The sequence below is a fragment of the Camelus bactrianus genome, chromosome 5, assembly GCF_048773025.1.
Source record: "Camelus bactrianus isolate YW-2024 breed Bactrian camel chromosome 5, ASM4877302v1, whole genome shotgun sequence".
In the NCBI taxonomy this organism is placed as follows: domain Eukaryota; kingdom Metazoa; phylum Chordata; class Mammalia; order Artiodactyla; family Camelidae; genus Camelus; species Camelus bactrianus.
In genome coordinates, this window is record NC_133543.1 from 93,325,460 (window position 1) to 93,350,218 (window position 24,759).

The 24,759-nt window shown below is 43.8% G+C and overlaps 1 protein-coding gene and 1 pseudogene across 6 annotated transcripts in view; one reads left to right on the top strand and one right to left on the bottom strand.

The window, feature by feature from the left end:
- DOCK10 (dedicator of cytokinesis 10) overlaps positions 1-24,759 on the bottom strand; it is a 241,667-nt gene that overhangs the window by 187,534 nt on the left and 29,374 nt on the right. Inside the window, exon 1 of one of the 6 annotated variants that reach the window (XM_074364396.1) lies at positions 584-1,071. The exons of 2 other annotated variants lie outside the window; for them this stretch is intronic. In XM_074364396.1, coding sequence (XP_074220497.1) covers positions 584-745 — 162 coding nt within the window. In that variant the 5' untranslated portion in view covers positions 746-1,071. Of the gene's footprint in view, positions 1-583; positions 1,072-24,759 lie in introns of those variants that run through there. 3 more of the 6 variants (XM_010948870.3, XM_074364397.1, XM_010948871.3) reach the window with 3 other exon arrangements.
- LOC141577659 (COMM domain-containing protein 6 pseudogene) lies at positions 8,502-10,105 on the top strand (annotated as a pseudogene).

A 24,759-nucleotide genomic window follows, 5' to 3' on the forward strand; every position in this document is an offset into this window, starting at 1 on the left:
TGTAATTTGACAAGTGGCAAGAAACAGCTCTCTAATTAAAACACCACGCATTCCACAATATTCTCAAAAACTTTATTCTGATTTTATGCCTAAGTTAAGCATTTTGGAAAGGCATTTCCGCTGCAGTCAGAAATAGAAGCCTCAAATATTCTGAAGTTAAAGATCTAACCACCAACATCAACACAACTTGATTGGTTACATGTGATACAAAAATATCTATTTGGGCTCTGGTTTCAAATTAGAGTTATAAAATCCAATCCACTTAATTAAGCCAAACTTCCCAATTTGCTCTGTGTTTCTTCACAAAAAGTTAATACCAGCATACAAAATGTTAGGTAGCAAAGCATTTCCAACAGACCGATAAACTGCACATTTTCACGAGAGACCTAAGAGAAAGAAAACTAGCTCTTTGAATGATACATGAAATAGTTTTGAAAGATTCTCCCCAAACAGTAAAGCACAGTAGTAAACACTAGGTCACACATTGCTTTACCTAAAGCTGAAAACCCAAACCCCAAATTGCAACCTCATTTCTATAATAACAGTGCAATCAACGGAGGCTGTTTTTCCACAGACAGCATACCATTATGATGAGGGTTCTGGGTCTACTCATTTCATCGTCACTTTCCAGAGGCAAAATTTCGTGGGATGGTTCCTCCTGGCGTCGTCTACAAATGTGTGGACAGCTCCTCTGGACCACAGAACGAAAAGCTTGAAGCAGAACAATGCTGGCAGTGCAGCCCATCGCTGCATCCTGGAGCCTACGAAATAACTTCTATGTTGATGCTATGTTTGAAAAACAGTGGCTCCTTGTCCCTGAAAACAGCCTACATTGCAGCTGCAGCCAGCTCGCTCTCCAATCACTTCCTTGAGCTCTGATCATCTGATCGCCGCCAAATAGCTTGGATGCAGAGATGGGAAAGATTTGATCCACTGAAACTGAACACACTCAGGAACAGGAGAGCATTTCGCCCAGAGAGCATTTCTCAGTTCATTGCGAGAGCATGTTTCCTGTTCATGACAATGACTCTCCTCAATTCTAGTTTCAGAGGTTGGAATAAAATATATCTTTCCCCCTCAGACACTCAAATAAATCACTCTTTTATACATTAAACCACTTAGAAACTGACTTCACCCTAATATTTTTTCCAAGGCAAATGAGTGTCATAGAAAGGGTGAAAATTACTGATTTTTTTAAAAAGACGTAAACACTTTCAGAAGGAAATTTTGCTAGCCACCTAAATGACTGGGGTTTTACTTTTCACAGCTCATAAGTTCCAGCAATCAAACTGGCTCATCTGAAACGTGGAGTCCACTGAATCAAAACAATTTATCAAAAGTATGCACGCGTTAACCAAACCCATGTGAGCGACACCAGTGCTCCCCCTGTGATTTCCTTTCAATAGCAGGGTTGTTCTGTTCCCACACATGCAGTTTTGCAGCCTAATACATTTTTATATTTACACAGGCGGCTTGCAGGGCTGAAAATATCTCTATTACTGAGGTCAGTAAGCGAGCTCCGCCAAGCTGATCTCTTAGAGAAAGCAGCTGTAAAGCAGTTTCACAGCCTATCAGTAAGAATTCAAGGCTTCAGGAAGGACTTTGAGGTCCTCGGTAGTTAACAGTCTAGTGTTCCCTGACTCCTGAGAGACTAGTCACTTAGGAGGGAACCGGAGAGATGCTTAGAAGTCACGTGACCTGTTTGGAATGGCCTCAAGATCTAATGGTATACTGTAAGAGAATAGGACAGCAGGGGATGCTTGCACTAAAAATATCTCGTGGAAAATAGATTTTGCTTACAAATGAGGAAAGTATGAAATCCCCAGTAGGATGTTCAATGTCGAGATCTTTCTGTCAAGCTAATTCTTCCAGTGTTAACTCTCGGAGAGTCAAAGTAAAAATGTTTTCTTTGGTTTCTGGGCTCCTGGGAGTGGAGCGTGCTGCAGGAAGTTTGGAGGGTTGTTTTGCTCTAAGGTGTGGCCGCTCCGACCCCAGTAAAGTGGCTTTCACAGAAGCATCTAGCAGAAAGCTCAGCTAGGCATTAATTGCTCAGTAGTCTGTCACAACACAGCCTCATTTTAATTGCTATGTTTACCAAAGAAGCAAAACTTTTTTTTTTTTCCTTTTAAGAGGTACTGGCTGCCAGTAGTTTTTCTTCTCCCTCTGTTTTGAACAAACATATTTTAGGGCGGCTGGACGAAGAAGAGAAAAATGCTAATGGTGCTGGCAAGTCCCTTAACTCCCTCCGGACCTTTGTCAGAGTGCCCGGCTGCTAATCTAAACCATTTTTTACTCCAAACAACTGGAGCATTTACTGAAGAGAGGCTACGATTTAGCCTGTCTGGCTTGTGTATTGAATATCTATATAAATGGTGTCCACCAGAGACAAAGCACAGAGTGGGCTTCCATGATTATGAATGTGCCTTTTCAAATATGATCACTCCTTGGGGCTCCCCGGATGGTCAGGGTCCTCCGCCGCCCACCCGCTCCCATACTGCATGACCTAGGATGCTCCAATCAGTCCCTCGGGTTCATCTGCTCATGACCGAATGGCTTGAATGCAGCAAGACTCTGACTGGGGACGCTTAAACATTCCACCAGCTCCAGTCGGCACCAGGAGGGGGATGACCTTCAGTCATACCCCAGGGGCTTGGCAGGGAAGAGGCAGCTTGCATCCCAGACTCCTTGCTAGCCACCTCTCGCTAAATCTGGCTAAACCTCTGGGGTGCCTTCTGGAGTCAGATGTTTTGGCAGATGCCACAGTCTTTGGGGAAACAAATGATGCGCTTTCTAGCTATTAGAGGCCTGTATTCATCGATTCCCCGTTCTGCCTCTAAGGAATTCATCCCTATTACTGATGGGCTGCTGAGGGACTCCCCGCGTTTTCTCTCTCTCTTTTCTCTTTCAACTTCCATCATCAAGGGAATCTCCAAGAATTATTAGTTTCCTGGGAATTCAGTGCATGCCACAGTCGCTGAATGGACAACAGACTGAAAGGACGAACGCTGGAGAGTAACAGCTGGACATGTAACCCAGCGTTTTCTTAAGAGAAATTTCAAACCTGCAGCAGAGGCGAGAAGGGGACCAGTTCTGAGCTCTAAGTGTGAAGCAGTAAATTGATGTGGGGATGCGGTGCGACTGAGGAGGAGATAAGGCCCCTTTCCCCCCTGTATTTGTCATACATGCTGATACCCAGAAAATCTTAAAAGAGGAAGAATAAAAGTCCCCACAGGTGTCTGCTATTGTCTGTGAAGTATTAACAAAATGAATCATTAATCTGGCCTTCAAGCATCTGAAAGCTGCTGCTGGTAACAGTATGTTGCCTTATAAAACAAACACAAGCTCAGATGAAAATATGGTAATTGAGAAACAGCACGTACATGTGTTTCTTTCCCTCCTTCCCAAAGTCCAAGTGGAATGACAACAAAACAATGTAAAAGGGAATATATTAATTACAGGGAGAAAGTGGGGGGAGATCTTTGAGCAGATGAGAAGAGAGTTTTTAGGAAGTTTTTCTGAAAGAAGGAAGGTGAATATGATCACATTGATCAATAACCAAACATGAAGGATGAGCAACAACGTGGAGGAGGCTGAAGACGGAGGAGCCACTGTTCTCAACAGAGCCTTGGCGGGAGGGGGGCTCCAAGCCTGAGGAAAGCAGGCACCGGGCATGAGAAAGTACCCAATGGACCCCAACATCCCCCCAACCCCACCCCAGCAGACAGAACTGTAGAGCACCTGACAACAGCTCCCTGCAGAAGAGCAAATGCTTCCACAATATGTCGCGCAGGGGTCAGCATCTCAGAGAAATGCCCTCGTTTATTCTGGTCTTGGCCGGTGAAGGCGGGCGTGAGCCTGAGAGCCATCAGTCGGGTGTCAGTCTGAACAAGTAAAGAAGAGGGGCTCACAACAGCCAAGACATGGAAGCAACCTGTGTGTCTACCGACAGCTGACTGGAGAAAGAAGATGTGGTGTACATACACAGTGGAATCCTACTCAGTCATAAAAAAGAATGAAATAATGCCATTTGCAGCAACATGGATGGACCTAGAGATTATCATACTAAGTGAAGTAAATCAGACAGAGAAAGACAAATATCACATGATTATCACTTATAGGTGGACTCTAAAAAAAACAATACAAATGAATTTATTTACAAAACAGAAATGGATTCACAGACATAGAAAACAAATTATGGTTGCCAAGGGGGGTGGGGGGCAGGGATAAGTTAGGAGTTTGGGATTAGCAGATGCAAACTACTATATATAAAATTAACAAACAAGGTCCCACGGTACAGCTCAGGGAACTATATTCAATATCTTATAATAACCTAAAATGAAAAAGGATATGAAAAAGAATATATATATATATGTATACTGAATCACTATGCTGTACACCAGAAACTAACACAACATTGTAAATCAAATCTACTTCAATTAAAAAAAAAAAAAAAGAAGGGGGCGTCAAGGACTCTTCTTCCTGTTTCTGGAGACAGAAGGCAGAGCAGTCTGGCTACCCAAACTACGGAGGTCCCTCCTTATATTTGGATTTATTTATAGAGGTACTGACAATGGATGTACTGAACAACATGGTCCGAGTCTAAGCAGATCCTCGTCCCAACGGCAGCCTGGAGGGAGAGGCAGCGGCAGAGTGCAGCAGAAAGGCTCACAGTGAGCCGCAGAGTCAGACAGACTCCTGCTCAATCGAGGCTCTGCTGCCGATAAGCTGTGTGATCTTGAGCAAGCATTTAACTTCTCTGAGCCTCCATAGAATCGGCTGTAACATGCAGATAATCCTTTACACCTGCCAGGATATCGGTGGGAGGAGAGTACCTGAAAAGACCAACAGAGAGCAGGGCCCATAATCCGGGCTCAGCACAGACATGGTACTGCCCGGAGAAGCTCCCTGGACAGGCCTCGCCTGCCTCACAGCCCCGAACCTCAGTCCTTACTACTGCACTCTGGGGCTTTCTTTCTTAACACACAAGCTGAAGTTACATTTAGATGGACTTTTTAAAATAAATTTAATTTAAAAAAAATTTTTAGTGGAGGTACTGGGATTTGAACCTAGGACCTAGCACATGCTAAGCATGCACTCTACCGCTGAACTGTACCCCTGCCCCACCCTGGACTTCATTTTTAAGTGACATCTTCCCCTGTCTATAAGAGCTGACATTGTGCAGACTTGATTCATGCCCGCCATGTAGTCAATGCTTAGTGAACAGTAATAAAAACAATAATGGTACTTATAATAAAGCAAGCCCTTTCCTAGTGCTTACTCTGGGCCGGGCACAGTTCTACTCAATATTTATCATTTGTGTGCATCTCCATCTATGAGGTCGTGCTCTGATCATGCCCATTTTACAGTAGAAGAAACTGAGGCACCAAGAAGTTAGGCGAGTCGCTCCTAGACTCACAGGCAGTAAGTGGCAGCACCAGAATTTGAATTTAGCTACTCTGGCTACAGGATCTGAGCTTTTAAAATCCAACTCTGAAAGCCAAACGTGTGCCAAGCAAACCCTGTATCTTCCAAAGGTGGATTTATACCAGAAAAATATTTGGCACATGGCAGAGTGTAGTGAGGCAACCTTACAACATCCCCTTTGAGAGCTGGTCTGCCCTTCACATGAAAATCTGAGATGTTTCCTTGGATCACAGTCGTGGAAGGCAGCTAGCAGTGTTAGCACTTTGTTTTAGGGTGATGATTGAAACTGCATTTTGATGGGAATTTAAAACAGTTGAAATAATAATGAATTTGATAAGAGAATTTTTTAAAAATGTGTTTACTGTGTGAAGTGTTCATTGGCAGAAGGGACTCTCCTATCCACCTTGGATCTAAAACATATGGCTGGAGTGTGGACTCATGACTGGCTTCCTTCGTAACTCCTTGGCCCAGCATCTGTCCTTACAGGACAAGGGTGCTGGTGAACACCGAAATGCCCCCAGAAAAGAGGCTACTTTGGGTTTAACAGGAATGAGGCGGTCACCCTAGGACACGCTTTCAGCCTGGACGTGGCTCCAAGTGGAACCCCCCGCCACTTGCTCTCAAATCCGTTGGAAGCTGACAGTCTAAGCACATCGCTGCTGCACGAGGAACGAGCCACCTGCTTCTCCGGACCAGTGTGAGAATTTGGTGGGGACTGTGAGGCTGGTGGGAGTGGAACTGCCTCCCAGCGCCATCCCATGCAGAGACATGGGACGGAAAGAACCCGGAGACCCAGGCAGAGGGCAGGACCCTCCCTCTACTTATTTAAGCTACAGCAGTCTCTACACGGGAACTCAGTGATTTGTGGAATCAATCCGTCAATTCGTAATACAAATAGACTCCTCTCCTCCTCCTCCTCCTCCTCCTCCGGTCTGAATCCTGCTCGGCTTCTTTGTAACCTCTCCAGAGGCTCAGCAATTGTTCCCCAGTGAAAGTGAGCCTGAAGGAGGAGAACCCTCGTAGATGAAAGGCAACGGAGGACTGAACCCCAAGCTGCATGAAACCAGGTCACGGACTCGGCCGTTTTCCAGGCCAAGGATTCATGGCAATCTTTTCACTTGTCTATTTCCAGATGGGTAAGTCCCCTCAGGTCTATAAACTCAATTAAATGGATAGGACAGAGCTGATCAGTGCTTCTTAAGCTAAAAAGTGGAAAATACAACCCGGCCGAGCGTTTCTCCCTGAGGCCCTGCTGCTCTTTATCAACTTGCATCTTTGCCTCTCCTGGTGCTACTTTTACTCCAGAGCTCGGGACTTCAGTCTATTTTGATAGCAACCCATGACCTCTTTTATCCCCCATCTGTGATCTGTAGAGGTCCCTTCTTTCAGCGTCTTTCTCTTCATTTTCGCTTAATTAGAGTGGCCTCCTCTTTACTAGCATCTTTCCCACTTGCTGGCATGGACTGAATTGTACAATTAATCCTTTCGGAAACAGGCACACTGTTCTTTAAAAACTCCAGGTGCTGTTGCCAAGCCCTTCTCTATCTTCATGTCCCTCCCTTTGGCAGCGGTGCAGCCTCAAAGCAGATTACTCTTTGGTTGGTACATTCAGAGGCATCAGAAAATTACCCTTCACTGCCGTCTAGGGCAGCGTCCTCATCGGCAGCTTCCTGCAGAGCATGTGGATAATGTCAATATTCCATTAATATCATACCTTACACCGTTTAGGCTTCTATGTCTGACTGAACTGTTCTCAGGTCAGAATAAATCTTACTCTTAGCAGAAGGCAGTATAGTGAGTGTAGCAGTTGGGCCAAGGCTCAGGAAGCAGGTTGCCAAGTTTGTTTGTCCCTGTGGAAATGCTTGCTACCTTTGTGACTTGAAGCAAAATGTTTAAGGCTCAGTTTCTTCATCTGTTACGTGAATTAGTGCTCACGAGGATCCAACAGCCACGGCGGTGCCTGGCACCAGGTCAGACACATGGTACGCATTCAATACATGTGAGCTAGTTATACCTGAAGAGAGAAGATCTAAGGACTTTCAGACATGGCTTGCTTTCTCCCTGTCCCCTTTACAAGTGGTATCATTAAAAAAAATCTTCTGACTCCTCCTGCCGGAGGGTCACACAATGTTCCCTGGGTGACGGAGGGATGGGCGTGCTGGCATGCGTCCTCTGTGCTTTGAAGTTAGCTCCCATGGTAATGTGAGACAAGCCCCATAGACCCGCCCCGGTCCTTTTCCATGAGTAAACACATTTGAAATAATATAATAAGACCTCACGTACCCAAAGGGCACTCATTTTGCAACCTCAACTATTCTGATCACAGCCAAGTCCTGGGAAGCCACAGAGGCAACTTTCTGCTGGGCCAGACAGAGGCAGCACCCGATTCATTCATCTCTGAAGCTTATGGGAGCGACTTACACAAGGGGGCTTCATACCTTCACTATCCATAGCCCCTCTCCGCAAGATTCTAAAGAACTTGCTGAAAACTAAACTGGCAGGGACCTTCAACTAGAAGCAGTGTAATTCTGACTTGCCCGGGGCCAGTGGGAAGAGACAACAGCCGCTTGAAACCAGAAGACTGTCCCTGCTCAGAGTCCCCTCCCTTCTGCTGTGGTGGTCCCAGCAGCTCAGCCAGCCTGCTGAGACTCTCACACCGCCAGAATGGGTTGCGGACTGTGTCCCTGGGGCAGGGATGAGGGTTCAGGATTCTAGCCTGGCACCTAGGACAGGATTCAGAGTTTGAGTTCTCCAAACCTTATTTCCCTCAATTGCACAGTGGAACTAAGACGACCTCTTTGTAGAGTTATCATAACAAAAGCCACGCGATGTAAAAAGCATTGGCATAAATGGTAGAGTTCATCATTCTTTCACTGTATTATTAATAAAACTATTATGATTATTACCATTATCGTTCTGAGGAAGTGCCAAAGAGTGTATATTACAGGCCTGCAAGTCAAGGCTCAAAGCAGGAATGTGTACAGTCCCATGTACACAGCACCCCAACGAAAGAGAGAGTGCCTTGGGACTGGAATGAATTGGCAAGGTCGAGAGTGAGGTGAGGCAGAAAGAGTCACTGGCTCCCTTCCACCAGCCATGGAGCCCAGGGTTCATGCCTGGGTCAGACTGACTTAGAGGTACGAGGCTCCCTCCACCTCCGAAGGAACGGCGAGACACAGTCTAACAAAACTAAGGGGCATCGGTATCCACAGTACCTGGGACTAGTCCACGCTGGGGACCGTAAACGTCGTGAAGGTCTTAAATCGTACAGTGTCGCAGCCCAGGACAGTGATGAGAGGGCCCAGCAGTGACACTGATGCACCAGGAAAAGTCCAGTTACGGTCCAGGGGCCAGAGTTTCAAAAGGAAGAGAAGCTAGTGAGACATCCTAGGTAAATTTCCACAAGGGACTGCTTTTCATGTTTCAAGGTTTATGATTAAATGGGGTCCATCGTGTGATTTTCAAAAGTCAGCTCCGTAAAAAATATTCTCCACCGAGCTATTAGCCGTGCTTTCAGTGTTTGTTCTGTCTTACTTTCTGGTTCCTTTTCTCCCCCTTTTGAATTGTGGCAGGAATTAGCCACCCACGTTCTAACCATTCCAAGTTAAATCTCCTTGACAATAATCATGAATTGCTTTCCAAACATGAAAATGGCAGGCTTTTAAGCCATTTACAAATGTGCTTTCCGAATCAATTCGAAAGCTGAAAAGGGTGGAGAGCAAACCTTATCTCACTGAGCAAATCTCAACTCTACATTCTTTGCCAGCACCTCCAGGAGGGGAGCAGCCGAACCTATCATTTTAGCCTTGTTACAAAGCACCCAAGCTCAGGGTGGTGAAAGGAAGAGAGGACAAAGCAAGGTTTAAACCCAGCAGGAGTGGGCGGGGCAGGGCTACGTGCAAAAGATTAACTTGATAAGATAATGTTCAGCTTCTCTTTAAACCCTAAACTGCAGGCTGTGGATGCTTCAAGTCTGCGTTGCTATTATCTCCAGTTTCTGCTACGGACAAAGGAAGCTACCGCAGTCCTGCAGGAGGATCTGTGTCACCTGCTTGCCAGCGGGATGTGGTGGGAAAAGCAGTGGATGGAGTCTGGGCTCTGACCCTAATTGGGACAAGTCTTGTCACTTCTCTCTCTGGATCTAAGTTTTCTGGTCCATAAAGTTGGAGAGTTAGAACAGATGATCTCAGGTTCCTTCTCGGTCTAGGGTCTAAAAGCTCTAACTACGGATCCAGAAAGCAGACTGGGTGGCCCGGGAAGCGTCCACCTGAGTGGGTGGTGGGAGCCCTGGACCCCGCTTGGGAGGGTTCCAGCGAGCTGCTGCTGGATGTTAAAGCCAAGGCCACCAACCAGCTTACAGACTTTCAGTGGAAGCTGGGTATGGCTGTGGGCTGGGACAGCTGCAGGTCACTTAAGTATCCTTATGTTGCACTGATGCTCAAAGCAGCAGATGATTCAGGCCAAGTAAAGAGAAAGTCCTTTAAAATGGCAATTCCACAGTTTCAGACTTTCTCTTAGTTCAAGGAAATTGCTGCAGTTACTGAAACTGTGTGAAAACAGGTTACGTGGTTGATGAATTTCTATCATCATTTTAAAATTATGGACTTCACCTTCTGCACCAAAACTGCTTAAGGCTCAAGTGATATTTATTGAATGAAAACTGCACCTTCAGTTTTCCTTTTTTTTTAAATAATGAACAATCACACACACACACACACACACACACACACACACAGAAGACCAGTGACAGGTATCTGGGCTTTGGGGTGAAGAAGAAGATGGAAGAGCTGTTGCTGGCATCTACCACATTCCCCCTACCAATATTTTTTTTAAAAGGTTGCAGTGAATCACAAGCAATGTTGGAAACGAGGCAGAAGCACTCTGAAGAGGCAGGGGGAAGAGGAAAAACTTAGAAATCAAGTAGTGAATGGAGGTCCAACTAAACCCATTTTCTTTCCTTGGTGATGAAGTCATAGCCAAGTCAGAAGCCAGCAGGATTTTCTCCCACTGACTCCTCGTCTCCATCCAACCCAGACTGGTCACCCCCATGAGCCCTGATGTGCACCCCACAGTGACTGATGGAGCAGGAGCTGGCTGATGGGACGGTAACAGCAAGACTTGGTTGCTTTTTCTTTGGAGGTACAACCATTTTGCTGTCCCACAGGCCTGAGTTTGTTACTCCCTGGATTTGTGACCCTGAGCAGATGACCTTTTGAGCTTTGTTTCCATTTCAGTGAAATGGGGGTGATGACAGTATATCCCTTCCTGATAGGATGAGAAGGAGTGAATGAGGTGATCCAAATGAAGCACTCAGCACCGTGCCCGGGACACAGTCAAACCCAATAAAGAGGGAAGCGCTGGTTGTGAGCTCAGCTCAGGGACCTCCAGGGTTGACAGCTACACACCAAGTGGGGCAGTCGTGCCCTCTCCCTGCTGGGTGGCCGCCACAGTCACGGCAAAACAGAAAACCCCCTCCAGCAGGTCTAGAAGTCGCTGGGCTCCCAGCATTTTAGAAGAAAAGAGTGCAAGACAGAACAGAGGATGTTCCTGTTTATCCTTTAGGCAAAGTATTGTCATCCTGTTTACTATTCGAGAGCAAAAAGGAACAGGAGGGAGACACATTTCATAAGGAAAGGGAAAGGAAAAGAATCTGGAAAAAAAATACACATATGTATGTATATGTTTAATTGAATCGCTTTGCTCTACACCAGAAACTAACATTGTAAATAGACTGCCCGTCAATGAAAAGATAAGGATTGAAAAATGGGCCGTCGATTTCCAACTTCCAGTGAGAGTTTCACCAATTGTAAGATTTTCGTATTTTCTTGAAATTTAGCTTCTCTTCCTGCTTGTCTGTGGGTCAGCACGAGCAGATGAATGGAAAGGAATGAACAAGTAGCAAACAGACTTACCAAAACCATTCAGAAGCAACGGGTTTTTCCTTGGCTCAGCACCTTGGCACTATTTGCATTACTGTTGTTCTTTTTAAATATTTACTCACAGCCTCCCTACGTTCTCCCCTGGGTGAGAAGCAGGGACCATCTCTGTGTGCTTATCTCTTCCCGAATTTTGCTCCATCCAACCTTCCCCTCCCCTCTACCGGCTCCTTCCCCTCAGCAGCAAAGAAGCTTCTCCCAGGTATCAAACAAAAATACAACCTCTCTCAGCCTGGAACGTTCTATGGCTACCGCACTCTCTCGCCCTCCCCCACAGGCAAACCACTGGCAAGAATCATCCCAAGACCCTATTTCTTTCCTTCCCCTCCTCCCATTCACTCTTAACCCAGGGTGATCCGCTGGCACACACTTCACTGAACTCTTCACCAGAGGGTCACCAGTCAGCCCTGACATGGGATCTTTAGATGGAAAGATGGTGACTTGGGTGGACTTTCTTCTCTGACAAGTGTTGGCCTTGAAATATCACACACAGTATGAAATTTCAAGTGTAAATTTTCCAGCTTGCTTGAGCACTGTTACCCCAGTGAGCGGGTTCAGCTTAACGAGGTGTTAAAAGGTCAACTTTCTTTCCTCCCTCCCACTTTTCCTTCCTAAGAAGCATGAAAAGAAGAAAGGAAGGAAAGAAGGAAAGGAAAGGGAAGGAAGACATTTTCTCCATTTAATGACTATTTCCTGAAGGCGAGCTTGTGCCAGGCAACGTCCCAGGCCTGGGGTTAGAGCTGTGAACACGGAGACAGAGCGCTCGCCACCCCCCCACCCCCCCCCAGGGCTTACATCCTGATGTAAACCTCAAATAAAAGATGATTTCCTCTTAAGCAAAGCTTATCCATAAACACCATAATGGTGGGTTTGGTGGATCCTTTAGGTTAAAACGAGCATTGTCCTTCCATGAATTCAGATAAGACAAAAGGGATCCAAATTGGAAGAGGAGTAAAATTGTCACTCTGTGCAGATGACACGATACTATACATCGACAACCCTAAAGACTTCACACAAAAACTACTAGCGCTGATGAACGAATCCCACAAGGTAGCAGGATACAAGATTCACATACAGAAATCCGTCCATTCCTTTGTACTAACAATGGTATAGTAGAAAAGGAAAAGAAAAAAAAAGAAAAAAATTCTGCATCACACAAAAAAAACCTTAGGATAAACCTGACCAAGGAGGTTAAAAACTTATACATGGGAAACTATAAAGCATTGATTATGGAAATTAAACATGACTTAAAGAAATGGAGAGATAGCCCATGTTCTTGGATTGGAAGAATTAACATCGTTAAAATGGCCATACTACCCAAAGCAATCAACAGATTTAATGCGATCCCTATCAGATTACTCAGGACAGTTTTCACAGAACTAGAACAAATAATCCTAAAATTTATATGGAATCATAAATCCAGATAAGAAACTAAAGCCCACAGAAGCAACTTCTCCTGAGTCTCCAACCTGATGTTTGCAACCTGACGACCCCCAGCAGTAAACACGAGAACTTATTTCATTGCATCCAAGGGCTCGGAAAAGCTCAGGGGTGGACTGAAAGCTTTATCACATGGGATGCGACAGTTTCCCTCAGATGAACGCATCCCACTTGACATCACCAGGCGCTGAAGCAGTCACTGGTAAATTGGCAAGTGACCTTCAATGAGAAAACTACAGTCTATCAAAGAGGAAGAGAAGGTGGCTTTTCACTTTGTACCCCTTTTATGCAAAAATACAGCCAGCCCCAAGGTACACATTCATGGTGAGTCTTCTGAAGCCACAAAAGATACATCCTATCATTTATAAAACAGCACTGGGATCACTTGAGTCATACACACACGTACACACCCACAAGTACTAGCTTTACACATTTAGGCTTCAGTCTCACTGCTGCAGTTTCTAACAGTTTGTGTGCCTGGATTCTGAAAACACAAAGGGAGAATCATGGCCTCTGGGGGACTCCTGGCGTCTGGAAATATATATTCTGTTTATCGCAGTCATTAATGGAATTGTACTTTCCGCGTGTGGAAGACCAAAAGGTAAATGATTTAACAGGGCAAGAAACAAGCCACTTGCTTCCCCCTCTCTTTTTTCTTTTTCTTTCTTATTTATTGTGATAAGAACACTTAACACGAGACCTACCCTGTGTACAGACAGCATTGTCATCTGCAGGCACAATGTTGTACAGCAACTCTCTAGGGCTTACTCATCTTACAGACTCGAACTTGATACCCATTGACTAGCAACCCCCCTTTCCCTTTTCCCCAGCCCACTTAAAATTTTTTTAAAAAACTTATTTTTTAGAGCAACCCCCACTTTTAAACTGTTTTGTTTTGAGCACGTCCTGTCCACAGCTCATGGAAATAATAGCGCCAATCCTGTAAGGAGGCCCACAGAATTTCAGCAGGGTCACCGTGTCTGGAGGGTGACTTTGCCAAGAGTAGGGGAGGGGGAAGAGAGTGGGAGTGGTGAGTCCACGGGCCAGCCATGGCTTCTGAGACCTTCCTTTGGACCAACGTGCTTCGGAAGAGTGCCCGAGCAATTACTAGAAAGTGGTGTGTTGATTCGATGTTGAAGGACTTAACCTACTGACTCAGTTTAGTGCTGTTTTTGGTCAACAGGGGGGAGCCAAAGATTATTATGGTTAGTGGAATCTTATCAGGATTTTAAAATAATCATCTTCAGAGTTGTTGGTTAGCTGACAATAGTACGAGTAACAGTAGTCATGTTGGCGACCTTTCAGGGCATGTGTGTTTACCGACAAGTCTACAGCAGGCAAGAGCAGGTGCTGGGGGCTCTGGGAAGCCGTGGGCGGGGCTTAGCAGAGGTGCACAACAGTGCACAACAGAGCGCCTGTACGATGGAGGGACAGAAGGGAAGCTGATTTGGCCAGGAGAGTTAGATGTGGGTTCCATCGTGAAGGCTGAATAAGTGACGTCTGGGAAGTAAAGGGAGGAAAAGCGTTTCAAACACGAAAAGCCATGCCCCTTCTGAAGGCACCCCACTTTTGCAGGATGTACTTCTCCGCCTGATGCTGAAATCTCTTAATACAAGCAGCGCCCCCTGGTGGCCATTGTGAGAAGAGGCCCCCAAGTGCAAACACGCATCCTCTTGGCCATATTGCTCTATTAGAAAGACCAGACTGTCACCCTCAGTATCATGTCATCATAGTATCATTGTATCAGCTTCCAGAAAAGCAGGCACTGACCAGGAAGCACCGTAACAGCAACCACGCGCAGAGCTTTCTCGATGAGTCTACGCAGAAGTAAGCCCGCTTCTTCCTTGGGGCCCTTTGACAGACGCGAAAGAGAATGACTTCCATTCATTTCTTTGGTTGCAGTGGCTGCGACTTGGTCCACTGTTTAGCTCTCTCTAACTGGGAGTAGACTATGAGATATGGAAAGTGTTTTAGTGCCTCCTTACACAGTGTGACAACAGCCAGACCACGCCTCTAGGAGTTGGTCACATGCCCAGGCAGACAGACGTCCACGTCCACGACCATATCCGCAGAAGGAAAGAAACCAGCAGACAGCATCTCATCACCCACAGCTCCCAGAAAGGGCCTGGAGTGTTGTTACACTGAAGATCTGTACGAAATATGTCAGTGTGGCCTACCTGGGGTAGGAGGAAGGACAGTAAGAACCTACGAATGACCATGAAAAAATTTCAGAAGGTGACAAATGCCATCTCTAATGAAGAATGGAAAGGCATTTCAGCAGCTTACAGCTTGGAGTTAGAGCCAAGGAGAGGGTGAGCTGCCTGACGGCGGAGGCGGGCCCCTGCTCCTTCCACCCTCCCACCAGCAGGCGGGTCTCTGGCAGTGCGACCCCCCCAGTTAGAATCAAAGACCACAATCCCGAAGTCACGCTTTACTGATTTCGCTGACTTCACGTTTAATCAAGTGAACCTGTTGCTCAAAGAGGGCGCATCCAAAGCACAGAAATCCTCTCTATTTATTTTAGTTTCAAATAAAACGTTTTATCTAATCGTAGTCCTCGTTCCAAATTTTACAGAGTTGTTCGTATTTCTTTAGCATCCTTGATCCCTAACGACCTTCCTTGTCTGCTGAAATGACAAGAAATATTGTCTCTTTAAAGTTCTACGATGTGCATTTATCCTGATAAGGTCCATGACTTCCAAGCCACTTTGGGGAGAGAAGCCAGGTTTTGTCACTAGAAATGTTCAAAGGCAACTGGAGCTTTTAGTCTTATATCTGCCCCTTAGATCTAATCCTAACAGAGTGCACTGCTAGATTCCGTTAGTCCACCAAAAGTAAACATGAGAATGGTAACACCAAGAAGCTGATAATCATAAAAATGGTGATGACTAATGTTCCTTGAACACGTCCTATTTGCTCAGCATTTTCTTATTTAATCTGTGATGTAAGCATATAATGATCTCTTGTAGTGAGTTGACTGTGGCTCTCAAAAAGACATGTCTTGGGGGCAGGAAATAGCCCAGTGGTAGAGCACATGCGTAGCATGCACAAGGTCCTGGGTTCAATTCCCTAGTACCTCCATTAAAAAAAAAATATGTATGTCTACAGCCTAATTCCTGGAACTAGTGAATGTAACCTTATGTGGGAAAGGATCTATGCAGATGTAATTAAATTAAGGATTTTAAGATGCGATCACCTTGGATTATCTAGGTGAGCCCTAAATCCAATGATAATGGTCCTTATAAAAGACAGAGGAGGGACAGACACAGGAAGAAGGCAAGAAGCGGATGGGAGGATGCATTAGAGATTGGAGTTTTGCAGCCAGAGCCAAGGAATGCCTGGAGCCACTGGAAACTTTAAGAGGCAAGAAGAGATTCGCCCCGAGAACCTTCAGCAGGAACGGACTGGCTGACAACAAGACTGGTGACTACCTCTGGCCTGTGAGAAATTTCTGTTGTTGTCAGCGGCCTATTTGTGGTAACTGATTATGGTTGCCGTGGGACACGAATGCATCCCTATTTTAAAGCTGAGAAACATGGAGCTCAGAGAGGTTCAATAACTACCCAGGGCCACACAGCCTAGCATTAATATACAGTAGAGCCATGTTTGAATTCATTTATGTGACTCAAAAATTTGTGCTTTAAGCATAAAGCCACAGACATGGCTTAACAGTCCAGAGAGCATTTTTCCTAAGAAAAAAGCAAGAATGCCGAGAGTGTGCTGATGCAGAGTTTCAGGGCAGCCTTTCCAGCAGCTTCCTGCCTCCAGAATCAATCGTTTGCATTAAAAGAGCCATTAGGGTCTGTCTGTCAGCAATTCAGTCCACGTGTGGCCCTGCTTCCCAACTCAGGGAGAAAGCGGCTCTATGCTCGAACCCCAGAGGACGGTCCTGGCCTTGCTTTTTTTCTCTAGTCATACCTCTGATCATCTTTACTCAGGCTTGGCAATAATACAACGGAGAATGAACATTAAATTAAATCTATCAAGAGCCTGAAATCAATCAAGCCCTTGGTGAAGCTAATTTTAGAAAAGAGGTCATTAGATATATTAGAATCAATCTGGAAGTGAATTGAGAAACAGGACCTCATGTTCTCTTTAGAAAAAAAATCTTTTTGTCATGAGACAGAAATTTCATTACCTTACATCGGGGTACAGCGCCGCAAAGAACTACAAGTCTGTACTGGTCAGAACAGTGATTTTATGCTCCAAGGAGAACAGGCCGTCACTGCTGTTCCCCGACGTGGAGCACATCTAACAGCATCCTGTTCTCTGAAAGCCACCAGGCCAGCTCTCAGTGACACAGACATGATTTCAATCATTGGTGAATTCAGTGGAGAGAAAAAATCTTTTGAACATGGAAAGTTCTGGCAATTCCAAACAGACCTTTACCAGAGCAGGGCTGATCAAACATGAGTTACTCACGTACCACCATCTTTATTTTTGCCAGATCGTTGAGCCACTTGCTATATATCTAACACAATCCTTGGAATCAGTAACTTTTTTTTTCCCATAAACTTTTACTTTAAATTGACCATCCGCAGAATAGAGTATCAGTTGCCAAAAACAGAATACAGTGCTTTTAAACTATAAAAGTAAAATTAAACAAATGTTCCCGTTCAATTCTAGTTCAATACTGTTTCCTCTCAAAGTCCAAACCTACTCTCTCTTCATAAAATGGGGGGAAAGAACAAATGTTAGGCAGGTGGTAAAGAAGTCAACACAAAACCAAGTCTTTATTCTCGGTGTTAATCAGAAGTACTGAAAGAGAATTGAAAAGAAAATACCTTTTTCACAGTATGATTCAGTGTTACTTAAGGCTGCGTCGGAAACCACCTAAAACAATCTTGAGTCTGATCACTGGTACGCGTTTCACGACTCGGGAAAAGGGACTAACATTTCAGGGTGGGGGGACGGGTAAAGTAACTTTCCCAGACAGGACAAATGCAACATACGTATTCTCTGAATATTTGATTAATACAAAATCCATCTTCATTTTTCTCCCCACCTTTAATTTACGGGCAGTTTCTATCCTTTCCATTGATTGCAATCTTAGTTAGAGTTACCTGGGTTACTGTGAAATCCCCTAAGGGTTTTTCTAACAGCCATCTTTCAGGTTAAGTCTACGAATTCACTCATGTCACAGTTTTAGTTGAAAACCTTCGGGGGCAGGGTGCAGCTCAGTGGTAGAGCGCACGCTTAGCATGCAGGAGGTCCTGGGTTCAATCCTCAGTATCTCCATTAAAATTAAGTAAACAAGTAAAACCTAATTACCACCCCCTCCACCAAAAAAAAAATGAAACCTTCGAAACCTCCCTTAAATCCATGAAATGACTCAAATTAGGAGCAATCCGCAAGGCCCTTGTTAATCCAGCTCTTACCTACTAGGTAAATTAAGTAGCTAGTTTCCTAAATTTCTTAAATCTTTAGGGACTCTCCCACTTGTGTTTTGGCTCTTGCCACTTTTCCCACTTAGAGTTCCTCCAGATGCTTTCAGTCAAAATCCCACTCATTTTTCCAAGATCAGCTCAAAAAGCACATTTGCTGAGGTCCTGTGACCAAAGTTCCTTCTCTCTTCTGCATTCCCTCCTATTTCTCCTACCATACCCATCACACGCCGTCCAACAAGAGTTATTTCAGTCTACTTCCAACTTGTGGTGAGAGTTTTAATTTACTTTTGGAAAGAAAAGCAGCAAGGAAGGGACAGGCCTGCTGCTCACAGCTGGAGAGAAACACTGACGGACATCGACGCTGATCTTTCTCGTTGCTTCCTTCTTCTCAGCACCAACGACCTTGAGGGGGGACGATAAAGCCGCCAGTGAACAGCTCTAAGGACTAGAACTTCCAGCCCATGAGACTACACAGTGGTGAAGTAACTCACCCAGCTGCTCTCAGGAGCTCTGCACTCGTAAGGACAGTCCAGAAGGCTGGGGATGCCCAATGCATCACTGAGTTTGTAAAAGGAATGAATGTGGGATGGATTTTGCTAACCAACATCCTGTCTTATGTTTATTTACAGCAAATTTCTAGAGTGGATATTAACCAGGATGGTTTGTGAGCTCTTGGGAAAGGTAAAGGTGGTTATAAAGAGTCAGTTACACCACTTACGTCAAACAGGTCACAATAATTTTGTTTCCTTTTACCTGGGCCTCAGATAGGATGATGGTATGAATATTATAAAGGCATCTGACAAGACCTCAAAGATGTTTTTACAGACACCCTGGTGGGTGGTTTCTAGCAGTGAGCATCACTGCTGTCTCTTGGCTTTGTTAAATTAGACACGTGCATAAATGAAACACGTACTTAGGTCACGGGGCCAGTACTGTTGTAGATGACATGAAGTTAGAGGTAGAAGTAATTAGCTGATGGACATAAACAGAACCCAAAAATGTTCCCACCTGCAGCCTCAGCCTAAGAAGATGTCCTTCAATGATGATGGAAAGATCTAGATTTAAATTTTTAAAACCTCACGATGTAGAGATGTGATTTCACAAGGCATTCACGAAAAAGACGGATATTAGTATAAACCAACATGGGGTAAAGAATGTAACACTAAGTTGTACCCGCAGGAGAACAGTATTTAGAATAAAGGTGAAAGTAATCCGGGTTTTCCTGGCATTGAAACGTTGAAAACTGTTCAGCTCTCAGAGACAGTGCAGGAGGTATACCGACAAACCAACACCCATCAGAAGACAGTAATAAAGACATTGAAAAGACATGCATAAGGAAGTTCTGAAGAATGGTGATTAACTTTGAAAAGATATGGCTACGTCAGGCAAGAGAATTGGTATCAAAAACTGAAAAACGGCCATATAAAATGAATCATGCTTATTTTTATGGACATGGCCAGTGGATATACACCCATGCTTTCAGAAACTCTATTACTATCCAACCATTTTAGTAGTGGGGTGGGAAAAAAATAAAAGTAACTCTCCATGTATAGCAAACATAATATGCTCATTACAACCCAAAGGAGTAGATTTAAAGCCACCACTGGAAGTTCACAGAGATCAATTCTGACTCAATATAATATAGAATATTCTAAAAATAAAAGCTGTACCAAAAATGGAACCAGCCATCTAGCCATTCATTCAACAACTATTTTTTGAGCAAAGACCCTTTGTTACCCATGGTGATAGATCTTGGGTAGTTGACACTTGTTCTTCTGAGTCAGTATTAAACTGATACCTTATGTTGATTTTATGAAAATATCCATTTTTAAGAAGACACATAAAAACATATTTATTAGCATTTATGGTTTTCAGTCATCAAGCTGTAATTTTTTTTTTCTAAAAATGTTAGCTATTTTATGCAGGCTGACCAAAATTGCACTGGGTAACTACCTAAACTTCCTTAGAATTAGTGGTTAGAAGCACGCGTATCACTTCCTCGATCAAACCGTACAGAACTGTTGTTCCGTACCAAAGATCTTATCACAAAGTTAGTGGGATTGTGAAGAAAACTAAGACCAGGAGTCTAATCTTACAAATGAGGAATCTGAAGCCAGATGGGGTAAGTACCTTCTGTAAACATCATGGCGATTGTGAGAGCACAGGTCTCCGGAAACCCATCCTCTGTATTCTCTCCAGTTCTCCATCAGCTGTTCCTAGTACTCCGCAGGTCACTGTGTGTTGGCACAGAGATGGACCAGAACTGATTCAACAACCCCAACCCCACCAAATCAACACTGCTGTCTTCTTCCATAGACTGTGTCTCATTTGCCGTAACGCTTAAACAAAACCCATCAGTACATTATGCATTTATCATGTTACAATCGAGGCTCCACTGCTGATGGATTTGTTAAAAGATTCCAATGTTGTAACCTAAGCGACTTCAGCTTCACATGATTATTACCGGGCAGCAGCCAACCTTGGAAGACCAAGCGTGAAGTGAGCATATGGCGCCCTCTAGGGAGAACTACTTGAAAAACCATGTTGACTCCTAAGTAAGGGGTCACCTATGACTGTCTTTAAACAGTCTAGTTAAAATTTCATGTCCCCGTAAAAAGTTTTCAATGAAAATCAGTATTACATTTTTTGCTAAGATGTAATATGCTATCTACCAAAAATAAAACACCAATCGCTGACTCAAAATAGTGAAAATAGATGATATTAAGTTCTGTAAGGGCGAACCCTGGGCAGGGAGGCTGTCGGAACAATAAAATACTCTAAGCTGAATTTCTAAGTTACTAAAAACACTTAGGGAATTTCTCTGAGATTTTAAAAGCAAGATTATAAAATACCCAACTATTTTCTTCAACCAAATAAGAGATGATTTTAGCAATCATCTTTGCTGTGAAAGATATTCTAATCTGCCCCAGTGGATCCCTGCAAATCTCATTTCACCTGGGTGGCCCCTGGTAACATTAGCAGGATGTCTGCAGAGAAGAAATATAGATGGAAGAATGTGAAGGGAAAAAGGATAAAGGCAGACCCTAAGATTTTTTTTAAAAGGCTGAAAAACTATCTTTAGCGTTTGCTTCAAAAGGAAAACTCTCCAACGGTAATGAATTCAAACTAGCCACTTAAAAGACCTGCTAATGAAACTTCATTTTGACTCCAGAGTTTGCTAGGGTTTTACCCACACTTAAGGATGTGGTCAATTTCTGCAAGCTGCTAGGGACATGATTTCTGAGAGACTGAGAAGGGCCTTTGTATTGCCTTCCTCCTCTTAGCTGAGGCATTAGATGCCTTTACCAGGTGTGGTAGTTAGCTACTGCTGAGTAACAAACTACCCAAAAACTCAGTGGCTTAGGAAAAAAAGCCATCTTTCTTTTATTGCTGAAGAGCCCATAGGTTGGCTGGGCAGTTCTTTTGGTATTGGTTGGGGATGCACCCATGTGTCTGCTGTGTCACAAGTCAGTTGTGCGAATCTCTGGGGCCTTGGCAGCTCCCCTGTTCTCTGCCAGGCATCATCCTTCAGCAGCTGGGCCAGGCATTGTCTCAGGATGCAGGCAGAGGAATAAAAGGGGAAGAAGAGGCACTCAAGAGCTTGGTAAGCCTCTCATATGTCTTTTTTCTTACTGTCTCATTGGCCAAAGAGAATCTGACACCAAGCCCAGAGTCAGCATGGAAAGGCACCCCTAAAGGGCCTAGATAGGAGGACATGGGGCCAGAGAGGGGACAGTACCTTCTAAGGTTCAACTAGAAGGAAGGCACACAAAGCAAATACCTCATTCTGAGGTTCCAATCACTGGTGCACAGACCAGTGTGTGGAATCTGAGAAATAAAAGAGGACCACAAAAGCCAAAGAAGGAGTCAGAGAAAGAGGAAAGAAAGGGGATACACAACTTCACTGCTCTCACTTGCCCCAAACTTTCTGGATTAGGAGGTGATGGGTGGGGCCTGCTAACTTGCATTTCTACCAAGTTCCCAGACGACGCTGAAGTTGCTGTGGGAAGAGGAGTGAGGGGCACACACTTTGAGAACCACTGCTATAGAAAGCCCAGGCTGGGTTAGAACGGAGCTTCAGGTACTTATTTGCTCTAAGATCAGTTCAAGCACTTCAGCCTTTGGTTCAAGCCAGACAGTTCATACAATCTGGAGGGGTCAACATTGTTTAAGGATGAAATGGTGTTAATAGGAATATTGGTTCAACCTGAAAAAAAATAATACAGAAGAGAAAATAGAAGCTTTTCCATAGGAGAGACATCAACTAATCCAGGACTAGAAACAGAACTAAATTCTGCAAAACTTTTCTTCCAAAGAAGCATTTAGCCTGTATTAAGCAGAATAGCTAATAATGATGCAGCCCAGCAAGGGCATATGGAACCATCATCTCCACTGGAAATCAAACCAGCAGTGGGTCGAGACCTGATATCTTCTCAGCTGACAAGTTGAATATTTTGAAGGAAAATATAGTAAAATATTTTAAGTCTCAGAAGCCAGCCTGACTGTGATTTACTCTGCCTGCCAGCAGGACATGTCTTTTCTGATAAAGTTAAGATGTGATGGAAAATCTGACATGATATCCATAATGGCATATGTGTACAGTCCAAGTTCTTTTCACAGCAAGAAAGTCTTGCCGAATGATCCGATTCAAAGATTTCGTGCCAATGAAGGTTATTGCAAAAACAAAAATGACAATGTCACAGTGGTTGCCAGAAAGGACTTGTGGCTTTATATGGAAAGCAGAGAAGTTACAGAGAAGTCTTTCTTTGCTTTGGGAGGAAAATGAAGTGAAAACATCACATCTTCCACACGAACAAACCTGCTAGAGGTTTGTTTTCAGATTCTTAAAGGGATCTCCTTTCAATAGCCAGAGAGGAAAGAGGTTGGATAATCAGATTAACTTAAAGAACAAGTGAAAATCAAACCAACTTAACTCTTATAGAAATATTGCAACCACTGTCCCCAGCCAGCGGGAAGACAAACAGGTTTGCAATTAGGACTTTAGTATATGTATGGCTTTCCTATATAAGAAAAACTTTATGATACAGTCTTTAAAATGAAGTGCATTTATTTAATCCCGATCTTTAAAGAGTAAACAAGACAGAAGAGTCTCTGTCCTTCGGCAAAGAAACTCAGCCAAGTCAAGTCCAGAGCTGGGTGGAGTTGAGTAAAAAGAAGACTCTGGGATTTGGAGAGACCTCTGGCTACCAGCAGGGAGGCCACATCCATGTGCAAACTGCTACAGGCATTATAAACAAGCATCCAAAATTTTAGGCTTTGGAGGAAGAAAGGTCTAGCTACTCTCAGCTACATCATGAGCAAAGGACCCAGAGTTAGCGGGGCCCAAGCTGCTCTTTGAGATGAGCCCCACTGAGAACAGCCCAGTAGGGGAGCAAGCTCAATGCTAACATGGTCTTAATGAAAACTAGCTCACGGGCACTACCTGGGCAAAGAAAACCAAACTGCCCCCCAAATTCATTAAGGAGAGAGGAGGACTTGACAATGGCTTACATGGTATTACTACTATCAGTAACAATTCAATATGATATATGCCATGTCTCCAGATTTCTCAAAATGAGGCCCCACTCATTTAGAATTTGAAATCCACAATAGGCAGTGGGGAAACGCTCTCCTCTGATTACATGAAGGGAAACTGGAGACCCTGACACTTACTCGATTTGCCACAGGTTATATTAAAGGCTGAAGGCTCTCTGTCTGGGTTACCTGACTCTGCTCTGACCAGACCATAATGCACAGTAATAAGATAGGATTGTTTCACAGCAAGCAATGGCTGAAAGCATCCTGAATCATCTCTTTGTTAAACAAACAGCTTTGGAAAGTATTTGGGGGCATGAATGGCAATTAGGGAGACTATATAAATGATCCAAAATATAATTCTAAGTTCATTTTATTTCAGTGTTAATTTCACACTCAATTCCATCGGCTTCCACTTTATTTTCAAAATAAGAATGAGGAAGACAATTTCCAAATCCTTTAATCTACTTATGTAGCTGCATGTTTTCTCAGTTTTATACTCAGCTCTCAAAAAATTACAGTGCCCACAAAAGTTAGCTTTTCCATCATATAATCAGAAAGAGATATTAACAATAAAACTAATACATATAGCTGCTTAGAGTTGACAAGGAAATCAACAGTTTAAAAAGCACATATCACATTTGATGCTCATAAAATAACAATAATAACAGTTAATAGTTATAAACATTGACTGTATAATAGATATAATGTTAAAAATAACTTGCTTTTTCTTTTCTTCTAAAATCAGGAACAAGACAAAAATGCCCACTCTTGCCACTTCTATTTAACAGTATTGGCAGTCCTAGTCACAGCAATCAGACAGGAAAAAGAAATAATAGGCATTCAAATTGGAAGAAAAGAGGTAACACTGTCACTATCTGTGCAGATGACATATTATATATAGAGAACGCTAACGTCTCCACCAAAAAAACTATCAGAACTAATAAATGAATTCAGTAAAGTTGCAGGAGATAAGACTGATATACAGAAATCTGTTGCTTTGTTATACATTAACAATAAACTATCAGAAAGAGAAT